The sequence below is a fragment of the Megachile rotundata genome, chromosome 8 (genome assembly GCF_050947335.1).
Source record: "Megachile rotundata isolate GNS110a chromosome 8, iyMegRotu1, whole genome shotgun sequence".
Classification (NCBI taxonomy): Eukaryota; Metazoa; Arthropoda; class Insecta; order Hymenoptera; family Megachilidae; genus Megachile; species Megachile rotundata.
Window position 1 is genome coordinate 11,772,165 of NC_134990.1, and position 20,942 is coordinate 11,793,106.

Here is a 20,942-nt window from a genome sequence, read left to right on the forward strand (position 1 = left end):
CCATCGAACAAACTGTTTCTTTGCAAAGATTTTCATCGAATTTTAAAGTATTTTAATACAGTTACAAGGAAGTAATTTTTTAAGTTTTTCAGGGGACGAAATAAAACATGCAACAATTCATTGCAAACATTTTTATTTGATGCTAACAACGTGTTAAACGAGTACAAAGCGAAAGAAATTTCACACCAAACATCGGAACGTAACAAAATTATCGAATTGCACTCTAATTAAACCTTCACTCAATTACACCTGTTTTTGGGCGTCACTGAATTGTTCACACGATTAAAATTTCGCATCGTTGCACTTCGAAAAGAATTCTAGACCATTGCTTTAATAGCTCGAAGTCTAACCTAACATTGACCTGCATTAGAACAAATTGCCCGCGGCAATCACTACAACTGCGCAACACTTGTTTATTTCCAGTTAAGCTGCTATTTTATAAATTCAGACGAATTTATTCTACCATTCCAAATATACAAAATTACAAACACCTAGCAATACAAAATTAACATGAAAGATCTTACACAGAAAAAAGAGTGAAATTAACATAAAAAAATGCTCAAGATAAAAATGGTATTACAAACTGCAAAATCTTCAAATATCACGTTATTTATCGCAGACACTGCCATTTCCTAAATTTCATATTCTATTCATAATCAGACTTATCTTCAAACGCAATCTCTAAATACGCGTCAATCATGCACGTTGTGCTGATGAACCAGTGTTAACATACACACGTTCCGCCTTCTTCCTCTGCTCGATGGTGAACCAGAATCCACCTTCAGCTGTCATGGCGAATCCCTTCTTGCTCAGCTTCATGGGTATGACGGTCTTCGAGCACGGCTTCAAAGTGCAGTTAGCAAAAATGTAGAAGAGCAAGGTCTTAGCCTCCAAAAGCGCGAACCTATTACCAATACACATCCGTGGTCCCAGTCCAAAGCTCAAAAACGATCCAGAGTTGAGTATCTGTTTAGGGTCATCATAGAACCGCTCCGGATTGAACTTCTCCGGTTCAGGGAAGTGTTCGGGATCGTGTTGCACTCCGTAAATCGGTATCCAAACGTACTGCCCCTTCTGCACCACGTGTGGTTTAGCACCAGGCAGCGCTGGAGGTAGTTCGTAGTTCTTCATGCAGATTCTATCTGTTGCCACCACGACTGGATACATCCTGAGAGCCTCGTTGATAACAGCATCGAGGTACTTCATGTTATTTATCGCCTCGTAGGTGACTTCTCCATTAGCATTATCCAGAACTTCGTCGATTTCATCTTGTAGCCTCTTCTGGACTTCCTTGTTGACTCCCACCTCGTAGGCCGCGAAGCACATGAGGGTCGAGGTGCTCTCAAAGCCTCCGAAGAAGAAGATGAACGCCTGAGCAGTCATATCCTCGATGGTGAGCTCCTTGCCGGGTCCCAACTTGCCTCTGGTCTCCATCATCAGCTGAATCATGTCGGGTCGCACGATGCCCTTCTCGTCCCTAGTTTTAATAGTCTCCGCGACCAGCTCCTTGAAAAAGTCCGCGATCTCCGTCTTCACGATCTTGACGTTCAGCGCATTACACAGTTTAGGGAAGCTGCGAATCAGGAAGAACTTGAGGGACTGCCACCTTCCGAAGCTGGTACCTTCACGACCATAGACGTAGAACTTGTTCGTACGATTCGTCATGGAGTCCACGTTGATTCCGAAAGCGCACGTGGCGATGACGTCGTTGGTGTACCTGGTGAAGGCGTCTTTCAGCTCTATGGTGTTTTTATCGGACGGTAAGGAGGCTAGGTTCTCCCCGTACCGTTTGGCGCACTCTCTCATGAGGACGAACATGGCCTTCATCTTGCTGGAGGTGAACGCAGGGCTCAAGGTCGTTCGGACGTCCTTCCATCGGTCTCCGCGCAGGTTGAACAGGTTCCTACTGAACAGGGGATCGATCTCGTCGTCGGTGAAGGTTCTGTGGTCAGGGAAGGTCTCGAAGTTCTTGATGGTCACTGCTCTGATTAGTTCTAGATCACGGATCATCACCACAGGGGTCATGAAGTCGAAGAAGCCGATGTACTTTGCTTCGCGGTTTTCATTGTACAGTTTGCGGACCGCCTCTGCGAAGGTCGTTCGCATCAGTATCGCATTCCACAAGCTTCCCAAGAAGGGAATGGGTTTTGAGTGAGGTACTCCCCGTTTCTCGAAGAAGTCGTAGTCCTTCAGGTAGTAGTAGCATGTCAGGAGCACGACAAGCACCCCCGCGATTATTGTCCACATCTTTAATTATTTTCACTCGCGTTAATATCTGGAAAACGACTTTCTAAAGGCCGACGTATTTATAGATGCTGCTTCCCGTACGTCGGCGACGCAACTGGTTGTGGCACAGTGCTCCGTGTGAGTTTTTAACAAAACGGCGCATAGATAGAGCGGTGCGGAGCGTATTGCGCGCTTTGTTCTTTACTCGGTGACGTTTGATGAATAATCTAATCAACCTGCATGATTCTCCCCTCCTTTCGTTGCTTTGATAACAGCAGAGTCTACTTTGTAGTGGTGCAGATACTGTTGTTGAGATACTGTTTTTTGCACGTTCTACACAGTTCTAATTTTGAGAGTCAGAGGTCTCGTGATTGGCTTAGGCAATAGATCGGACCAATTTCATGCGTGGATGGTCAAACGCTCGTACAAGTCACTGATAATCGATCAACTCATTCTGAAAATCGTTAATTAATAACTTCATTCAATTAATATTTTACGAGGTTCTACTTTACTTTGAACGTCTAATGTAAGGTCATACTTATGCAACTACATAGTGGGTGTCTATTCCAAACAAAAGTGCATGTACAGTTTTGTGGATGTACCAATATACACTCTTCTACAATCGAACAGGCGGTTCAAGTGCACATGAACTTATCAGCACTGAACGTACTGGATATACATATTGATGTGCTTTCAATTATAAAATATAACAAATAGATATCTGAACCACAAGCTTTACATAAGCATCCATCTTCATAAAGCATCTCTAAAACTATGAAATAGGTCAAGTTTCACAAGTTCATTTCAAGCTAAAAATTTTTTGAAGGCAATTTTCTTGGAATCTGTTCATATGCATGAAGATAAGAATTAATGTATACAATTATTGCACAATTATCATTTCATTTCATGTTTGAAGTGTATTTCATGTTTTATCATCTGTTTATGTATTTTTCAACTTTAACTTCAATGTCCATGTAAGTCTGGACACTGGTAGGCTTTCTGTAAAATGAGGACTGTAAGGTGTGTCATGACGCATAGGCTCTAAGGTGCGTCATCGTGACGCATCGTCTTTAAAGTACCTCAAAAAGTATTGTCTCTAAGGTGTCATGACGCACCATCTCGAAAGTGAGTCCAGAGGTACTGCCCTAAGGTGCATTATAATGATGCACAGTGTAAAAGAATATATGCCTTTATAAGGCATATCTAATTACAAGGACGACTAAATCGATCACAAAAGATACAACAAATAACAACAGTAATTTGACCGAAGATGAGAGGGTATCTGCAGTCACAAACTTATTGCGTCTAATGCTCTTTTAATCGATACTGATTAATGGAGGAAACGCAGATCGCCATAACCAGTACTTCATCAGACTTGGTCAGAGACAGTCAATTCGGCAAGATGTGGATCCTAATCGCGGCGGTGTTAGTGTTCTTCGTGTACTTCTACCATCAGAAGTACATGTACTTCGAGAGACTAGGAATACCGTATTCGAAACCGTTTCCGATTCTGGGGATCTTTTTTCCGATCCTGACGTTGCAGTGTTCCCTGGGAGAAGCCTTTCAGCGGATATACAACGAGAACCGTGAAGCGAAATATTTGGGGATGTTTGATTTTTTAACGCCATCGCTGCTGCTTCGAGATCTGGATCTGATCAAGATGATAGCCGTGAAGAACTTCGACCATTTCACGGATCATGATGCGTTCATCGTCATCGACAATTACAGGAAGGACCACCTGTTGAATCTTAAGGGCGACGAGTGGAAAAACCTGCGGAGGGTCGCGAGCAGCTTCCTCACGGCCTCGAAACTCCGGGAACTGTTCCCGAAGTTGCAACATGTCGCCAAACGAACCGCGGGTCATATGGCCGCGTTGCCGTCAGGGAGTGTCGAGGATCTCTGGGACTTCGTCAGCAGATATACCTGCGATACGTCGGCCTTCGCCATGTTCGGACTAGATGTGGACTCCATAGTGGATCGCAAGAACGAGTTCTTCGTGAAAGCGACTAAGCTCACCGCCTTCGAGAGATTAACAGATATCAAGATTATATTGACAAGGAACTTCCCCAACTTTTGTAGATTGGTAGGCATCAAGCTTATGAATAAAGCGACGGAGAATATGTTCAGAGACGTGGTGAGGTCGGTGAGGGACATGAGGGATCAGACGGGTACCACTCGTGCGGACATGTTGCAGTACATGCTGAACACCAGAGCGAATGCACCAGAGAAGAGAATGTCGGAGGCGGATATGCTAGCGAACTTGGTGTTCTTCTTTTCTGCGAATAGTGCGTTTACAGGACTGGTGCTGGCCGCAGTCCTCCTGGAAACAGCCGCGAATCCGGACATCCAGAAACGACTGCAGGAAGAGATCGATCAGGTGCTGAAGAATTCTGACAACGGTGATGTCAGTCTGGAGGCGCTAGGCGAAATGAAGTACTTGGACGCAGTTGTGAACGAAGGTCTCAGGATGTATCCTCCTCTGCCGATGGTCGATAGAAAATGCACCAAACCTATCGAGCTACCTCCAGCACTACCTAACGCGAAACCGATCATTCTTGAAGAGGGCTTCAACGTTTTTATACCGATCCTCGCGCTGTGTCGCGATCCTGATCTCTACCCGGAGCCCAACAGGTTCAACCCGGAGAGGTTTTATAATCAGAACTCGAGCCCCAGGACAGCGCTGGCTTTCGGGATGGGTCCACGGATGTGCATGGGAAATAGGCTGTCGGTTTTGTTATTGAAGATCATAGTATTTCACGTTCTGGCGGTTTGCGAACTGAAAACGTGCTCGAAAACTGTGTTGCCGATTAGATTTTCGCCGGGACAGGTGCTGCCGATATCTGCCAAGTCGTACTGGGTGGAGGTTCATCCTAGGAACAAGGGAATTGTGGTCGAGTAGGGGAATGGTGCTGTTAGTGCAAATTCTTGAGATCTGAATTTTTATGTTCGGTTTTGTAATCGCAAGTTATATGCTAAAGTTTTTAAAAATGTATTTCATTAAATCTTTCTTAATAAATAATTGTTGTTAGCTCATTTTTTGTTTTAATTATGCGTTGTTACGTTTTTAGTTACCTGGTTAATATGTAGGGCCATATAGCGAGAGTGTGATTTTAGAGGTAGGTTAAAATGAATATTTTATTTGAGTAAGGAATATTTCGTTTGATAGAAATAATTGCAAACAGTAGAAGTTATGAGTTACGTGGTTTTTATAGAGGACCATATAGTGAGACTATGTAATTTTAAAGTTGAACTTGCGTTTCATGAAGATTGTATTACTATTAATAGCAATTTATGTCAAGGTATATAAAAATTGTTTAAAGGTACTTTAATCGATTAACTGATTTATTTTCCGAAGAATGAAGTATTGCTGAAGTGATCTGTTCTAACATTATATAACATACTTAAATGTTGCTTATTTATTCCGTACAGCTACCCTGACATCAGTGACCTGTATCATCATGATAAAGTTGCAATACTGCGCAGTTTGATCGAAACGTGTAACCTTCTTATGCATCTGCTATGTCTACAATTTTATTATACTTCTATTATTCTTATTTGCAAACTAATAACCTTCACTATGAATAACACGTGCAAAATAAGTCTAATTTCAAATTAAATTTAACATTGAAAATTAATACTCTAAAATGTTTTATAACCACTTCAAATTAGAAATAGCATAAACCTTGACATAGTACTTTCACTTTGAAATGAAAAAGTGTAACTTGAAAATCACCCGTTTCCCTCTGAAAGAAATCAATGAAGCGGTCACAATTGTAAAATAAAGTTTCACGGTGTTAGACAATTTTCAACGAATTTAAAAATATTTTAGTACAATACAGTTACAAGGAAGAAATTTTTTAAGAGGACAAAAAACATGCAAAAATTCATTGCAAACATTTTTATTTGATGCTAACGACGTGTTAAACAAGTACAAAGCGAAAGAAATCACACACCAAACTTCACCAAACGAAGCGTAACAAAATTTTCGAATTGCGCTCTAATTAATACTTCACTCAATTACACCTGTTTTTGGGCGCCATTCACTGAGCTGTTCACACGATTAAAATTTCGCATCGCTGCACGTTGAAAAGAATTCTAGACTATTGCTGTAATAGCTCGAAGTCTAACGTAACATTGACCTTCATTAGAACAAATTGCCCGTGGCAATCACTATAACTGCGCAACACTTGTTTATTTCCAGTTAAGCTGCTATTTTATAAATTCAGACGAATTTATTCTACCATTCCAAATATACAAAATTACAAACACCTGGCAATACAAAATTAGCATGAAAGATCTTACACAGAAAAAAGAGTGAAATTAACATAAAAAAATGCTCAAGATAAAAATGGTATTACAAACTGAAAAATCTTCAAATATCACGTTATTTATCGCAGACACTGCCATTTCCGAAATTACATATTCTATTCATAATCAGACTTATCTTCAAACGCAATCTCCAAATACACGTCAATCATACACGTTGTGCTGATGAACCAGTGTTAACATACACACGTTCCGCCTTCTTCCTCTGTTCAATGGTGAACCAGAATCCACCTTCAGCCGTCATGGCGAATCCCTTCTTGCTCAGCTTCATCGGTATGACGGTCTTCGAGCACGGCTTCAAAGTGCAGTTAGCAAAAATGTAGAAGAGCAAGGTCTTAGCCTCCAAAAGCGCGAACCTATTACCAATACACATCCGTGGTCCCAGTCCAAAGCTCAAAAACGATCCAGAGTTGAGTATCTGTTTAGGGTCATCATAGAACCGCTCCGGATTGAACTTCTCCGGTTCAGGGAAGTATTCGGGATCGTGTTGCACTCCGTAAATCGGTATCCAAACGTACTGCCCCTTCTGCACCACGTGTGGTTTAGCACCAGGCAGCGCTGGCGGTAGTTCATAGTTCTTTGCGCAGATTCTATCTGTGCCCACTACGACCGGGTACATCCTGAGGGCCTCGTTGATGATAGCGTCCAGATACTTCATGTTATTTATCGCCTCGTAGGTGACATCTCCATTAGCATTATTTAGAACTTCGTCGATTTCATCTTGTAGCCTCTTCTGGACCTCGTCGTTGACTCCCACCTCGTAGGCGGCGAAGCACATGAGGGTCGATGTGCTCTCAAAGCCTCCGAAGAAGAAGATGAATGCTTGAGCAGTCATATCCTCGATGGTGAGCTCCTTGCCGGGTCCCAACTTGCCTCTGGTCTCCATCATCAGCTGAATCATGTCGGGTCGCACGATACCCTTCTCGTCCCTAGTTTTAATAGTCTCCGCGACCAGCTCTTTGAAAAAGTCCGCGATCTCCGTCTTCACGATCTTTATGTTCAGCATGCTGCACAGTTTAGGGAAGCAGCGAATCAGGAAGAATTTGAAGGACTGCCACCTTCCGAAGCTGGTACTTTCACGACCGTAGACGTAGAACTTGTTCGTGCGATCCGTCATGGAGTCCACGTTGATTCCGAAAGCGCACGTGGCGATGACGTCGTTGGTGTACCTGGTGAAGGCATCCTTCAGCTCTATGGTGTTCTTATCGGCCGGTAGGGAGGCTAGGTTCTCCCCGTACCGTTTGGCGCACTCTCTCATGAGGACGAACATGGCCTTCATCTTGCTGGAGGTGAACGCAGGGCTCAAGGTCGTTCGAACGTCCTTCCATCGATCTCCGCGCAGGTTGAACAGGTTCCTACTGAACAGGGGATCGATCTCGTCGTCGGCGAAGGATCTGTGGTCGGGGAAGGCCTCGAAGTTCTTGATGGTCACGGCTCTGATCAGTTCTAGGTCACGGATCATCACCACAGGGGTCATGAACTCGAAGAAGCCGAGGTACTTCGCTTCGCGGTTTTCATTGTACATTTTGCGAACCGCCTCTGCGAAGGTCATTCGCATCAGTAACGTACGCCACATGCTTCCCAAAAAGGGAGTGGGTTTTGAATAAGGTATCCCTCGCTTCTCGAAGTAGTTATAGTCCTTCAAGTAGTAGTAGCATGTCAGGAGCACGACGAGCACCCCCGCGATTATTGTCCACATCTTTAATTATTTTCACTCGCGTTAATATCTGGAAAACGACTTTTTAAAGACCGACGTATTTATAGACGCTGCTTGCCGTACGCCGTCGACGCAACTGCTGGTTGTGACACACTGCTCCGTGTGAGTTTAACAAACCGGCGCACAGATAGAGCGGTGCGGAGCGTATTGCGCGCTTTATTCTTTACTCGGTGACGTTTGACGAATAATCTAATCAACCTCAATGATTCTCTCCTCCTTTCGTTGTTTTGGTAACAGCAGAGTCTGTTTTGCAGTGGTGTAAATACTGTTGTTGAGATACTGTTTTTGCATGTTCTACGCAGTCGTAATTTTGAGAGTCAGAGGTCTCGTGACTTGGCTTAGACAGTTGACCGGTCCAATTTCATACGTGGGTGGTCAAACACTCGCACGATTCATTGACAATCCATCTACTCATTCCGAAAATCGTTAATTATTATTTCCATTATTCAATTAATATTCTACGAGGTTCTACTTTACTTTCAACGTCTAATGTAAGTTTTTATTGTGGATGTACTAGTATTTACACTCTTTTACAATCGAACAGTTCAAGTGCACATGAACCTACATATGGACGTCGATGTACTTTCAATTATAAGACACAACACATAGATATCTGAACCATAAGCTTTACATAATCATCCATCTTCATAAAGCATCTCTAAAACTATCAAAGAGGTCAAGCTCATTTCCACTTACAAAAGTTCTGACGACAACTTGGAATCTGTTCATCTGCATGAAGATAAGAATTAATGTGTATTTTACGTTTTATCATCTGTTTATGCATTTTTCAACTTTAACTTCAATGTCCATGTAAGTCTGGACACAGGTAGACTTTCTGTAAAATGAGGCTTGTAAGGTGCGTCATGACGCATCGTCTCTAAGGTACCTCAAGAAGTATCGTCTCTAAGGCCCGTCATGGCGCACCGCCTCTAAGGTGAGTCCAGACGCGTTGTCTCTAAGATGCATCATAATGATACACAGTGAAAAAGAATATATCAATCTTCATAAGACGTACCTAATTACGCGGACGATTAAATCGATCATAAATAATATAAGAATTAAAAACAATAATTTGACCGAAGGCGAAAGGGTATCTGAAGTCACAAACTTATTGCGTCTAATACTTTTTAAATCGATACTGATTTATTGAGGAAATGCAGATCCATCGCCCTAATCAGTACTTTGTCAGACTTGGTCAGAGACAGTCAATTCGGCAAGATGTGGATCCTAATCGCGGCGGTGTTAGTGTTCTTCATCTACCTCTACTATCAGAAGTACATGTACTTCGAGAGACTAGGGATACCGCATTCGAAACCGTTTCCGATTCTGGGGATGTTTTTTCCGATCCTCACGTTCCAGTGTTCCCTGGGAGAAAACTTTCAGCGGGTATACAACGAGAACCGTGAAGCGAAATATTTGGGGATGTTTGATTTTTTAACGCCATCGCTGCTGCTGCGGGATTTGGATCTGATCAAGATGATAGCCGTGAAGAACTTTGATCATTTTACGGATCATGATCCGTTCGTCATTATCGATAATTATAAGAAGGACAGCCTGGTAAATCTCAAGGGCGACGAGTGGAGGAACCTGCGGAGGATCATGAGCAGCCTCCTGACGGTCTCGAAACTCCGGGAACTGTTCCCGAAGTTGCAACAAATCGCCAAACGATCCGCGGGTCACATGGCCGCGTTGCCGTCAGGGAATGTCGTCGATCTCTGGGACTTCATCAGCAGACATACCTGCGATACGTCGGCCTTCGCCGCGTTCGGCCTGGATGTGGACTCCGTAGTGGATCCCAAGAACGAGTTCTTCGTGAAGGGGACTAAGCTCACCGCCTTCGAGAGATTAACAGACATCAAGATTATATTGACAAGGAACTTCCCCAACTTTTGTAGATTGGTAGGCATCAAGGTTATGAGTAATACGACGGAGAATATGTTCAGGGACGTGGTAAGGTCGGTGAGGGACATGAGGGATCAGACGGGTACCACTCGTGCGGACATGTTGCAGTACATGCTGAACACCAGAGCGAATGCGCCAGAGAAGAGAATGTCGGAGGCGGATATGCTAGCGAACTTGGTGTTCTTCTTTTCTGCGAATTCGGCATCCACGGCGCTGGTGATGGCCGCAATCCTCCTGGAAACCGCCGCGAATCCGGACATCCAGAAACGACTGCACGAAGAGATCGATCAGGTACTGAAGAATTCTGACAACGGTGATGTCAGTCTGGAGGCACTGGGCGAAATGAAGTACTTGGACGCAGTTGTGAACGAAGGTCTCAGGATGTATCCTCCTCTGCCGATGGTCGATAGAAAATGCACCAAACCTATCGAGCTACCTCCAGCACTACCTAACGCGAAACCGATCATTCTTGAAGAGGGCTTCAACGTTTTTATACCGATCCTCGCGCTGTGTCGGGATCCTGATCTCTACCCGGAGCCCAACAGGTTCAATCCGGAGAGGTTTTGTAATCAGAACTCGAGCTCCAGGACGTCGCTGGCCTTCGGGATAGGTCCACGGATGTGCATGGGAAATAGGCTATCGGTTTTGTTGTTGAAGATCATAGTATTTCACGTTCTGGCGGTTTGCGAACTGAAAACTTGCTTGAAAACTGTGTTGCCGATTAGATTTTCGCCGGGACAGGTGCTGCCGATCGCTGCCAAACCGTACTGGGTGGAGGTTCATTCTAGGTATAAGGGAATTGAGGTCAAGTAGGGGAATAGTGCTGTTAGTGCATATTTTTGAGATCTGAATTTTTATGTTCAGTTTTGTGATCGCAAATTGTATGCTAAAGCTTTTAAAAATGTATTTGATTAAGTCTTTGTTAATAAATAATAGTTGTTGGCTCATTTTTTGTTTCAATTATGCGTTGTTACGTTATTAGTTACCTGGTAAATATTTAGGGCCATATAGCAAGAGTGTGATTTTAGAGGTAGATTAAAATGAATATTTTATTTGAGCAAGGAATATTTCGTTTGATAGAAATAATTGCAAACAGTAGAAATTATGAGTTACGTGGTTTTTATAGAGGACCATATAGTGAGACTATGTAATTTTGAAGTTAAATTTAAGTTTCATGAAGATTGTATTACTATTAATAGCAATTTATGTCAAGGTATATAAAAATTGTTTAAAGGTACTTTAATCGATTAACTGATTTATTTTCTGAAGAACGCCCTATTGCGGAAGTTATCTGTTTTGACATTGTATATCTTAATTAATTGTTGCTTAATTATTCCGTACAGCTACCCTGACATCAGTGACCTGTATCACCATGATAAAGTTGCAATACTGAGGAGTTTAATTGAAACGTCTAACCTTCTTATGCAACTGCTATGTCTGCAATTTTATTAATATATTTCTATTACTGTTATTTGCAAACTAATAACATTCACTATGAATAGCACTCGTAAAATAACAATTCTAATTTTAAATTAAATTTAGCATCGAAAATTAATACTCTAAAATATTTTATAACCACTTAAAATTACGAATAAAATAAACCCTGACATAGTACTTTCACTTTGAAATGAAAAAGTGTAACTTGAAAATCACTCGTTTCCCTCAGAAATAAATTAATGAAGCGGTCGCAATTGTAAAATGAAGTTTCGCGGTGTTACGTGACGAGGAATTGCGGAATTAAGATTCACGCGGCACAGTTTCAAACTTATTTCACATATAATAGAATTTACACGAATTTCGCAGTAAGCTCACGCGCAAACTCAAATTTCTGTGGATTACGGCCTATGTAGTTTCCGGAGATATTTACTTAAACTGCTGGCATTCGAACTTGGCGCATGGTGAGTCTAATTAAAATATTTGCATAAAATCGCGCTACCACGTGTTTGCAAACTTTCTTACTAATATTTAGTATCTGATTCGTTTTGTTGCTGTGCAGGCTTATTTGGATAGTAATGAATAAGCCGGAAACTTGCATTTCCGCGCGATAACTCGAGCATCTCGAACGATTTACGTTTAATTTGCAATTCGCAGTAAAAAGCCTTGTGATAATATAAGCTTCTGACAATTAAACAAGTTTGACAGAAAAATTGTTTCTGACTGAATCACCTAACAGTTGCCTGGAAATTTAATATTATTCCCAATCTTCCATGAAAGTTTCAACATTTTCTTTTGTATAAATATCCTGTGGTATAATGGAAATTAATTTTAAAATTCGATGAAAATTACGGGGTAATATCGATCACATGGTATAAAAATATAAAACTCGTATTGCGACATCAAAATCGCGGACTTGCGTCATTTCTGGGAAATAAACGTGATGGCATAATGACCCGATTGTACGAGGAAGGTTAACCTCCCGTCTGCCTTCTCTTCATCGCTTCAACTACCATTTGCAAATCTGTAATTATCGCGACGACAGTCAGATGCATAAAAAGTACAACACTCGTTTCATATCGATTCTTAGAGATCATAAGGAAGACGAAAGAAATTTGTATTTTCGTGCTACGAATTCATTAATTTTCAGTCGACAAGTTGAATAGTTTGCAAACACAAATTACCGACAGACTTTATTATCACGAACTCGAGTGCAAACAATGCGGAAAGATAAGATGTCAGATATTATTTGTGCGCTTCAATTATATTTTGCGTCTCAGAGTAGAGACAATGTAATTGATACTCCACGCAACTACTGGCAAACCTGCTTTCTTGAATCTAGACGACGTATTAATTATGTATAAACACTTCAGGATGATGTCAGAATTGATTCTCCTTGTTTTGTTACATAAATTACTGTCTGCTGTACCTAACATCTTTGTAAACAGTTATTTTGTATTACATAATCCTGCTAAAAACTTGTTTCCATCGAACAAACTGTTTCTTTGCAAAGATTTTCATCGAATTTTAAACTATTTTGATACAGTTACAAGGAAGTAATTTTTCAAGTTTTTCACGGGACAAAATAAAACATGCAACAATTCATTGCAAACATTTTTATTTGAATTAAGTTGAATTTCAGTTCGGAAGCTGCAATTTCCTGCGCCGCAAGATAATCGTAGTCACGTTGCAATTTAATCGCACCGTCAACATCGTCATGAACGTTTTCTCTCCTCGGACAAATGAGTCCTCTCGTTTCCAAATATATTATACGCGGACAGCATACCATGAACAAAGCGGTTAGAATCCCTGATGGGATATTCTAAACGAAACACATAATCTCCGTCGGTATGATTTAGTCACGTACTTCGAAGGTCGACACCTACTAATTTCCAATAGCACAAACGGTTTGTTGGAATATGGGATAATACTCGTAGTTTGATTATATCCATCGATCTACATCTTTAAAACAAAAGTGCAACTAATTAATTTCCATTTTCAAAGTCGATTAGAAAATTGAATGATCGTTTGTCAAACATCTTCGATTTTAAATCTCGTTCATAATCATTATAGTAATCATTAGTAAACGTTATAGTAATCATTAGTTAAAACAAGGTTAGACGGAAAACATACTGATGTCAACCCATGAGGCGGCGCGAAGAGGCATGTTTAGAAGAGTTACTTTGGTCAGAATAGAAAAATGGACCAAAAGTATGAGAGAAATTTAAAGTACTTGAAGTACGAGTGTGTCGTGAGTGCGTCACAAGTGCGTCATGATTGTATCAAGGGTGAATCATGAGTGCGGCACAAGTACGTCAAGAGTGCGTCACAGGTGCATCATGAATACACCACGAGTGTGTCACGAGTGCGTCATAAGTGCGTCATGATTGTATTAAGGGTGAATCATGAGTGCGGCACAAGTACGTCAAGAGTGCGTCACAGGTGCATCATGAATACACCACGAGTGTGTCACGAGTGCGTCATAAGTGCGTCATGATTGTATCAAGGGTGAATCATGAGTGCGGCACAAGTACGTCAAGAGTGCGTCACAGGTGCATCATGAATACACCAAGAGTGTGTCGCGAGTGCGTCATAGCTGACGCGCCAACTCCTGAGTTGACATCTGTACATTTCATTGATCGAACATAGGAAGTTTAGAAAATATAAAATTCTAATTCTCAATTTTCTAAATTTCCACATCTCCAATTTCCAATCTCCCCAAATCTCAAATTTCCAAACTTCCACATTCAAAAATTTCTAAATCCCCCAACATCTCAATTTTCAGATTCCCAAATCCCAAATTTACATTTGAACCGCGAGTGCGTCACGAGTGCGTCATAGCTGACGCGCCAACTCGCGGGACATCCGTACGCAAATTATTCCACCCGAATTGAAAATTCTCGCGTACCAAAAATGTGAGAAAAATTGACGATACTTGAACTGCGAGTGCGTCACGAGTGCGTCACGAGTACGCCTAAATGGAAAATTCACGCGTGCCAAAAATATGAGAAAAATGTACAATACTTGAACTGCGAGTGCGTCACAAGTGTGTCATGAGTGCGTCGCGAGTGCGTCATAGCTGACGCGCCAACTCGTGGAACGTCCTTAAATTATTACACCCAAATTGAAAATTCACGCGTACCAAAAATCCAAGAAAAATTTACAATATTTGAGTGCGTCATGAGTGCGTCATAGCTCCTGTGCCAACGCATGAGTCGACATCCATACGTCTCACTAATCATACATTTAGATTCATACCATTAGAAAATATAAGAAAAGAGAATAGAATGAAAAAAAGTAACAGATGTACCAATGAAACACTATAGAAAATAAATACAGAATATATAATACATAAAATATATAAAAACGAGAGAAAATAGAGTACAGTGATTTTCGAAAATCCCAACGCGCATCGAACAAGGAAACAAGCTTTCGTACTGAAAGTTGGAGACGAGCTTGCGCGCAGTCAGAACAGAGAAAGATAGAGAGCGAAAGAGGCAAGGGAGAAGGGAAGAGGGCTGGCGGAACAAAATTCATTTGGCCAAATTAAACAGAGTTTAGCAATTTGCGCTTAATCCATTTGTCGGGGATCCACCGTCCGTCTGCCAGACTGTCCATCCGTCTGTTTCATCCCTTCTCTTTGCACTTCTCCTCTTAACACGACCGCCCCTATGCACTACCCTTTTCCTTCCAAGCCGTTCACCTTACATTTCTGTCAATACTAATCCTTTTCTCCTTCCTTCGATTCCTTTATTTCATCTTCTCCTTATTGCATTTTACGGTTCTAGCCTTGTGGACAAATCAGGAATAGTTAAATGTGATGCGCAAGGGAAAGTGCAGTTAATGACGAGGTTATGTTGGTTATCATTTTAGGAGGTTATTTTGTGGGCTGCAATTTTTGTTTTTGATTTTATGGTGGGGTTTCAAATTTTTTGTAAGGTATTTGGAGTGGGTTTAAATTGGGGAGACTGCAAATTTTTGGGGAGTGTTTAGGAATTTGGGGGTTTAATTATTGGGGGCTTTAGAGATATGGGGATGTGGAAATTTGGGGGTTTGGGAATTGAAAGACGTGAGAATTTGGGGATGTGGGAATTGGGGAATGTGGGAATTGGACAATGTAGGAGTCGGACAATGTGGGAATTGGACAATGTGGGAATTGGACAATGTGGGAATTGGACAATGTGGGAATTGGACAAATTGGGAATTGGACAATGTGGGAATTGGACAAATTGGGAATTGGACACTTTGGGAATTGGACAATGTGGGAATTGGACAATTTGGGAATTGGACAAATTGGGAATTGGACAATGTGGGAATTGGACAATTTGGGAATTGGACAAATTGGGAATTGGACAAATTGGGAATTGGACAATGTGGGAATTGGACAATTTGGGAATTGGACAAATTGGGAATTGGACAATTTGGGAATTGGACAAATTGGGAATTGGACAATGTGGGAATTGGACAATGTGGGAATTGGACAATTTGGGAATTGGACAATTTGGGAATTGAACAAATTGGGAATTGGGCAATTTGGGAATTGGACAATGTGGGAATTGGACAAATTGGTAATTGGACAATTTGGGAATTGGACAAATTGGGAATTGGACAATGTGGGAATTGGACAATTTGGGAATTGGACAATGTGGGAATTGGACAATTTGGGAATTGGACAATGTGGGAATTAGGAAATGTAGAAATTTGAAAATATAGAAATTTGGAAATGTACCAATTTGCGAATGTAACAATTCGACTATGTAAAAATTCGTCACCTACGATCTTAAAAATTTCTATATCTAATTTCCCCCAAATACCTTCAAATATTTCAACTGCCCAAATCCTCAAAATACCCAAATTCACATACCAAATCCACATACCCTTTTCAACCCCAACAAAGTACCTCTCCCACTATTTCACCCAAACCAATATTTAATTGAAATGTCGCCATTACATTATCTCGTCGCTATCCAGGCACATTACGCTGCAGGATCGCTTTCGGGAGGATGTATCCCGTTTGCGTAACTTTGTTGATACATTCGGTGTTGTATCATTTCCAGAACGCAGTCTCGTGAATTTCTGAAACACTCGAAGCATTAATAAATTGTTACTCCACATAGTGATGGCTTGCAAGCAGTGTGTAAACAGATGCTCTGTTCGTTGCAGGTTCAATGAGCAATGGATGGTCATTCGGTCAGAAACATCCCTTCTGCGTGTCTCTGTGAGCCAGGTAAGGATTACTATGCTGATGAATGTTACTGCTGTTTACCTGGTTGGTAAATAAAACGTTCCTACACATGAACAGGCTGAAGTATCCTTCATTCACTTATATTATCATTCACTGTTATTTTATAAATTTCACTTTTGCAAACTCAGTATTTCAACTTGGTACTACAAAATCACAGGGTAACGTTATTCAAGAACAGGTTCATGACGCGCGTGATCAAATAAAATTCGAGTAAAATCGATCACGAAGTGCTCGCGACTCAAAACAGCGCAAGGTTAATGATCTTTTCATTTTCGAAACCGCAGTTCACTGTCATTCACGCAGAAACATCGAACCTCGTTTAATCCACGTTAATTAGTTTCTCTTTGCCTCCTTTACGACTCAGGTATTACATACGTATCAAGATGACACCGTTACTCAAAAGGTGACCGTCCATTACAACAATTTGAAATAAGAATTTTTCAGCTAAATCTATACTCGTACTCGCGATGCGCACGGATATAGTGAGACAGACAATGGTAGCAATTAATAATAGAATAACTCGAAAAGAACTCATTAAACTTTTCATCTAGAAAGTTTGAAAGTTGTCTGCCAAGAACGAGACCTCTGCAAGTGTTATCTCGCAGCGGTTGACAGCATCTTTTAAAACATTTTGACAAAATTCATATTCATTCTTTTTCGTGGAGCTCATTCGTGTCTTCTCGACGAAATTATGACGTGTTCGGTCAGTTTTTTGTCAAAGTTTGCTTTTTGGTGAAATTCATTTAGGTTCACTTTCTGATGGAATTCAGGTTCTGATGAAATTCATGTACGTTCACTTTCTGATGGAATTCGTCCACGTTTACTTCCTAATGAAAACCTTGCATTTGTCTACCTGATAATATAAATTTTGAGCCACTTAACATAATGAATCTTTATTATTAATATGTACTCTGCAAAGCGCAGTCGAGTGAACAAAACGAACAGATTAAAAGCAACAATTTATTTCGCCGAAAGATTACGTCGGATTAAACGGATTTAGAGATTAAACTCTTTTTGTAAAGTTGCAAGGAGATCACGTTACAATGAAATTTAGAGACTTCTTTTAATATACATATAATGAAATTTGCAGCAAAGGTGGATTCAAGGACTGACCTACGGATCACCAGCCTAATTTCTCGAGTGCCCCGAACGCTATAAATCTACGAGCACGACGTAAAGATATATCGTCCTTCTTTCCCACTCGTGCTATTTTCTACATCGAGAAACGGTTTTTCATCTCCTCGAAAGTCAAATTTTTCTTAGTCACTCGAGCCACAGTTTTTAACGCAACAAGAATTGTTAGAACTACTAGAAAGATTTTTAAATGAATACAGGTGAATGTTAAACTTACATTTACCTCCTCAATAAATGAACTTGTGTGCTCTGTCAAAATTAAATTAATCGAAATACATAGTTAAATATAAAAATTCTAACCTGATAAATTAAACCAGCAAAATACATAGTTAAATTAAAAATTGCCATATGTCAACGTAAACTAACCAAAATACATAGTTAAATATGAAACTTCCAATCTGCCAAATTAAATTTAACAAAATACATAGTTAATTAAAAATTCTAACGTGACAAATTAAACTAATTAACATACATAGTTAAATATAAAAATTCCTTCAAATATCCGTCCACATCCAGTCTTAACATCCACCTTACAAAAGAACCTAACCAAAAAATGACAGGGAACAGAAAATGAACAAACAGCAAATTTACAGAAAATTCGCAAATAAATTCCGCAGTCGTCGAATTCCTAAATCGTCAAAAACTGCGCAGCTAACGGAATTCTTGATCGCGTCGTTTCGTTCAGATTTCAGGGAAACAAGCTTTTAAATCTCATCTAAAATTCAGGACAGATCAAGATCCATTTGCACTTGGCGAAAACAAGCGAGCCAGTAGAAGATAGAAGACGGACGAAAACTGTAGCTCGTTCCATAAAACACATTTTATCCTTTCCTCGGTTCGTACCGTTCGCGAATCGAGTCTTTTAGTCGGTGGTTTACATCGCACGAACCTGCCCCTATCTTATTATCACGGAATTGTTTTCAACCCTCTCGCTTCTTTCAATCGTGTTTTCGTCTCTCTTTCTCTTGTCGTTGAATGCACGACGTACTTCTCTCTTCTCTATTTAGAAGGATGCGAGCAAGCGGCAGAGAAGCCAACTTAAGTGTATTGGCAGTTGTGTCCACCTTTTATTCTCATCCAATCGGCCGAGGACCTTTAAGATCACTCCGTTGGAAACCGTTGAGTGCTTCGAACCGAATGTTTCTGGTTTCGGGGAAGTCCGATGCATAAATCGGTAAGACACTTTGCGAGTTGTGGGTGTTTAGTTTATTGTGGTATGATGAAGAGGAGATGTTATTTTTCTTGATGTCGTTGGATAGATATTGGGGATGTGGAAATTCGAGGATGTGGGGATTAGGTGATATGGGAATTTGGGGATATAGCTATTTGGGTGCATAGCAATTTAGGGATGTAGGAATTTGGGAATCTGAGAATTTGGGAATGTAAAAATTAGGAATGTGAGAAATTAGGGATAGGAATTTGAGGATGTGGTAATTTAGGGATGTGGTAATTTAGGGATGTGGGAAATTAGGAATATGGGAATTAAGTGATGTGGGAATTTGGAGATATAGCAATTTGGGTGCATAGAAATTTAGGAATGTAGGAATTTGGGAATGTGAGAATTTGGGGATGTGGGAAATTAGGTAGTGAGAAATTAGGAAGGTGGGAAATTAGGAAAGTGGAAAATTAGGAATGTGAGAAATTAGGGATAGGAATTTGGAGATGTGGGAATTTGGGAATATGGGAATTTAAGGATATGGGAATTAAGTGATGTGGGAATTTGGAGATATAGCAATTTGGGTGCATAGAAATTTAGGGATGTAGGAATTTGGGAATCTGAGAATTTGGAGATGTAGGAATTTGGGAATGTGGAAAATTGGGGATGTGGGAAATTAGGAAGGTGGGAAATTAGAAATGTGAGAAATTAGGGATAGGAATTTGAAGATGTGGGAATTTAGGGATATAGCAATTTGGATGCATAGAAATTTAGGGATGTAGGAATTTGGGAATCTGAAAATTTGGGGATGTAGGAATTTGGTAATGTGAAAAATTGGGGATGTGGGAAATTAGGAAGGTGGGAAATTAGGAATGTGAGAAATTAGGGATAGGAATTTGAGGATGTGGGAATTTAGGGATATGGGAATTAAGTGATGTGGGAATTTGGGGATATAGCAATTTGGATGCATAGAATGTAGGGATGTAGGAATTTGGGAATCTGAGAATTTGGGAATGTAGGAATTTGGTAATGTGAAAAATTGGGGATGTGGGAAATTAGGAAGGTGGGAAATTGGGAATGTCAGAAATTAGGGATAGGAATTTGGAGATGTGGGAATTTGGGAATATGGGAATTTAGGGATGTGGGAAATTAGGGATATGGGAATTTGGGGATATAGCAATTTGGGTGCATAGAAATTTAGGGATGTAGGAATTTGGGAATCTGAGAATTTGAGGATGTAGGAATTTGGGAATGTGGAAAATTGTGGATGTGGGAAATTAGGTAGTGAGAAATTAGGAAAGTGGGAAATTAGGAGTGTGAGAAATTAGGGATAGGAATTTGAGGATGTGGGAATTTGAGGATGTGGTAATTTAGGGATGTGGGAAATTAGGGATATGGGAATTAAGTGATATGGGAATTTGGGGATATAACAATTTGAGTGCATAGAAATTTAGGGATGTAGGAATTTGGAAATTTGAGAATTTGGGAATGTGGGAAATTAGGTAGTGGGAAATTAGGGATATGGGAAATTAGACAGCAGGAAATTAGAAATGTGAGAAATTAGGGATAGGAACTTGAAATTTAACTGAGTCTCCAAAAATTTAGAGCATTAAAAAAATACATAAATTCTCAAACTCATAAACTTGAGAAAACCTAGCAAAAACCCAAAATCCAAGAAAACCCAGAAACCTTGAAAAATTATAAAACTTGTGGATGTCCAAAAATATATGTCACTAAAATTTTCAAAGTACTCATAATTTCCTGGTGATCTCATATCACAACACGACAGGCATTACCTCCGA

General features: G+C 40.5%; 2 protein-coding genes and 1 pseudogene across 2 annotated transcripts; 1 reads left to right on the forward strand and 2 right to left on the reverse strand.

Annotated features, from left to right (window-relative positions):
• Positions 1–116: 116 nt before the first annotated feature.
• LOC100879156 (cytochrome P450 9e2) lies at positions 117–2,414 on the reverse strand. The gene has a single exon (XM_003705443.3). The coding sequence runs from the start codon at positions 2,245–2,247 to the stop codon at positions 697–699; it is 1,551 nt and encodes a 516-aa protein (XP_003705491.2). The 5' UTR covers positions 2,248–2,414; the 3' UTR covers positions 117–696.
• Positions 2,415–2,813: 399 nt separating this feature from the next.
• LOC100879043 (uncharacterized) lies at positions 2,814–11,050 on the forward strand. The gene is made up of 5 exons (XM_003705442.3): positions 2,814–5,121; positions 5,295–5,301; positions 7,280–7,622; positions 7,693–8,047; positions 9,421–11,050. Exons 1-5 carry the CDS (start codon positions 3,560–3,562, stop codon positions 10,982–10,984), a joined length of 3,831 nt encoding a protein of 1,276 aa, XP_003705490.3. The 5' UTR covers positions 2,814–3,559; the 3' UTR covers positions 10,985–11,050.
• LOC100878933 (cytochrome P450 9e2 pseudogene) lies at positions 6,110–8,413 on the reverse strand (annotated as a pseudogene).
• Positions 11,051–20,942: the final 9,892 nt, after the last annotated feature.

Coding starts and splice junctions, on each gene's coding strand:
- LOC100879156 (XM_003705443.3), bottom strand. CDS start 2,247: ATGTGGACAATAATCGCGGGGGTGCTTGTCGTGCTCCTGACATGCTAC.
- LOC100879043 (XM_003705442.3), top strand. CDS start 3,560: ATGGAGGAAACGCAGATCGCCATAACCAGTACTTCATCAGACTTGGTC. Junction 7,623..7,692: donor ACTGCCACCTTCCGAAGCTG/GTACTTTCACGA, acceptor TGATTCCGAAAG/CGCACGTGGCGATGACGTCG. Junction 8,048..9,420: donor ATGAACTCGAAGAAGCCGAG/GTACTTCGCTTC, acceptor TGATTTATTGAG/GAAATGCAGATCCATCGCCC.